At 36.1% G+C, this 3041-nt stretch overlaps 1 protein-coding gene across 1 annotated transcript in view; it reads right to left on the bottom strand.

The window, feature by feature from the left end:
• Positions 1 to 1872: 1872 nt before the first annotated feature.
• The window catches only part of LOC106471359 (sodium/glucose cotransporter 4-like), a 27991-nt gene continuing 26822 nt past the window's right edge, over positions 1873 to 3041 (bottom strand). The window contains exon 8 of the mRNA XM_013931959.2: positions 1873 to 2404. Within this exon, the coding sequence (XP_013787413.1) occupies positions 2187 to 2404 (218 nt within the window). The 3' untranslated portion in view covers positions 1873 to 2186. The remainder of the gene's footprint in view (positions 2405 to 3041) is intronic.

The following is a 3041-nucleotide window of genomic DNA, read 5'->3' as shown; positions in this document are numbered from 1 at the left end:
TTTTTTTTGTTTACAAAACAAATCAAAGCACTAATAAAAGCGATGACAGGCGTAAAGATGGAATTGCGCTAAATAACCTGAAAAAAAGCACAGTTTATTATCATAGAATGTAATGAGAATAAAGGGATTTGTCATCACGACCACTTCTATCAAACATAATCATTCTACAACGTACATTCTATTACAGAAAGATCCAACATAGAAAACTGAAGACAAAGTTAATTATGTACTAGAATATTTCACCCTATCAAAGCAACTTGTATAACATATAAGATCGTCTTATAGCAGTACACCACAACTATGTGGTCAATCAAAGGGCCTTAAACCTAGATATCCAACTTAACCCCGTAACTTCTGCATTAAAAAAATTTTGTATATGAAAAATCAACAACTCGGGTGACAACTAAGGCCAATAAAGTTACTGTAGAACGGAATGGTTTCGTTTGGATTTCGCGCAAACCTACACCAGGGCTGCCAGCGCTAGCCATCCCTAATTTAGCAGTGAAAGGCTAAAAAGAAGGCAGCTAGTCATCACCACCCACCGCCAACCCTTGGGCTACTCTTTTACCAACGACTAGTAGGATTGACCGTCACATTATAACGCCCCAACGGCTGAAAGGGCCAGCATGTTTGGTGGACGGGAATTCAAACCCTCGACCCGAAGATTGCTAGTCGAGTGTCCTAACCACCTGTATCAGAACTACATTTTGACAATGTAAACATTGTAGGTAATGGGATATCACTAAATGTTCATAAACTCACGTTATAAACTAACGAAGGGACTTATTACGTCCGAAAGACAAATAAAAATGCTAAGTAACTTACTGGTTCATGCTCGTTTACCCGCTACCAATAACAGTCCCAATTCTACTCATGCATGTTCAGTGAAGCAAGGGAAAATCCTTTTTTTTTGTTCGGAGTGTCCTTTTAGAGGAATTAGCAACACCTTGCTATTCTTTGAATGATGAATTGGTACAGCGCCTTGTAAAACCATTTACCCCTACCAATAATGTCATATTTTGATGTAATAAAATAATGTAAACAATTTTTTAATGAACTTGTTTTTATTCAAAACTCTAATGATCAAACTTAACAGTGTTATGTGTAAAGGATGTTGAATGTCCGCAAAACCTGCAAAGAAAATATATAAATTGAAATTTGCTGATTGTATTAAGTATTCAAGTCAGTACTTGATGGAAGCACCTTTGGCAGCAATTACTACTGTGAGTCTTTTTGGACAGGTCTCTACCAGCTTGGAACAATCGGATGATGTAAATTTTGCCAATTCTTCCTGTCAAAATAGCTCCAATTCTGACAGGTTGGTTGGGGTTCGTTGATGGACTGCAATCTTGAAGTCTCACCATAAATGTTCTATTGGATTCAAGTCAGGACTTTGACTGGGCCACTCCAGGACATCCACTTTCTTCTTTTGAAACTACTCCAGTGTGGCTTTGGTCTTGTGATTTGGGTCATTGTCCTGCTGAAATGTGAATTTTCGACCCAGTTTTAGATTCTTGGCTGACTCGAGCAGGTTTTCCTCTAGGATTCGCCTGTACTTTGCACCATCCATCTTCCCCTCAATCTTGACAAGCTTCCCAGTCCCTGTTGATGAGAAGCATCCCCATAACATGATGCTGCCACCACCATGTTTGACAGTTGGGATGGTGTTGACTGGGTGATGTGCTGTGTTGGGCTCGTGTCAAACGTAACGTTTTAAATTTAGACCAAAAAGCTCAATTTTTGTCTCGTCTAAAATAAGAATTAATGCGATTATATTATATATATATACTTGTTTTATTTTACACACGATAAACAGTTTATACTATGAGTAAAAACCACATAATACGATTCAGTTCTTTAATTTGAGTTTAAACGAATACAAAAGTACAGGGAGGAATTTACCAAGTTGAAATATATTTATTGTAATAATAGTAATAATCTGATCTTATCAGCCGTTTCAGTTTTAGACAATTAATTTTACAAAACCTTGCATTATCCATGGCAAACAACAATACTAGAAAAATACCAAAATATGTCAGAAATCATCCTATAACATTAAAGTAGTCGATTCATCTAGAGTCAATAAAATACTAAACCAAAATGTTAGTAGTGATGCTCACATTAAGTGTTTCTAAATAGTTTGTTTAACGTACAAAATTAACACGTTCTAAATACAGTTTTTTTATTCAAGCATAGAAACCAAACATAAAAACGCCGACAACGAGTAGACACAGCCCATTCACGTCACAAACTTGTTTCCACAGAGAAGACTCCTCCACGATCCCTGTGCTACTTTGGGCTTCCTGTTCAAGGGTCAGCCATGTTGATTTTTGATGATCCTCATTGTCCGGATTTAGACCCATTCCGCACATCAGGTTTAATGCTTTTCTCCACAGAGGGATAGCTGTAATTGTGAGTTTTGAATAAATGTCTCAGAACATGTCATTATTTATATATATTTATTTAATTTCCGATATAAAAATTCAGTTTATGGAATACTGATTACAAAACATAAACAAAAAACCAACTAAAAATTAGTACAAACTAAAAATAAAACTTAGTACCCAATTTAGTTAAGCATAATTGGCTAACAGTTCTTGCTTAGCGCAAAACTACACATCGGGGAATCGAACTCCGGATTCTAGTGTTTTAAATTTGTAAACCGTTGACGGTTAGCTGTATAGCATTAGGGTATCTCAACCACTCTTCAATGTACATGTCGCGAGAGTACAAGGTCATTGAATTTAGGCCTTGATTGATAATGTGGTTGCAAAAGGTGAATTATTCATACATATAATACAAGGGTGGGTTTGCTTTGAATAAACGCAAAGCTACACAATAAGCTATCTGTACCCTACTATGGTACAGATAGTACCATAGTAGGTACTATGTACCCTACTCACTGCGAGTGTGGAAACCTGATTTTTACCATTTTAAGCCTTCAGATTTATCAAGGAGCCAATGTGACAAATATATTTAACTTTGAAACACCACACATACATTATATATATATATATATATATGCAGATTTTGTTAAACAA

This window comes from Limulus polyphemus, unplaced genomic scaffold (assembly GCF_000517525.1).
Source record: "Limulus polyphemus unplaced genomic scaffold, Limulus_polyphemus-2.1.2 Scaffold4567, whole genome shotgun sequence".
Classification (NCBI taxonomy): domain Eukaryota; kingdom Metazoa; phylum Arthropoda; class Merostomata; order Xiphosura; family Limulidae; genus Limulus; species Limulus polyphemus.
Note: the sequence above shows the minus strand (reverse complement) of the source record. Positions and strands in the feature narration are given on the sequence as shown.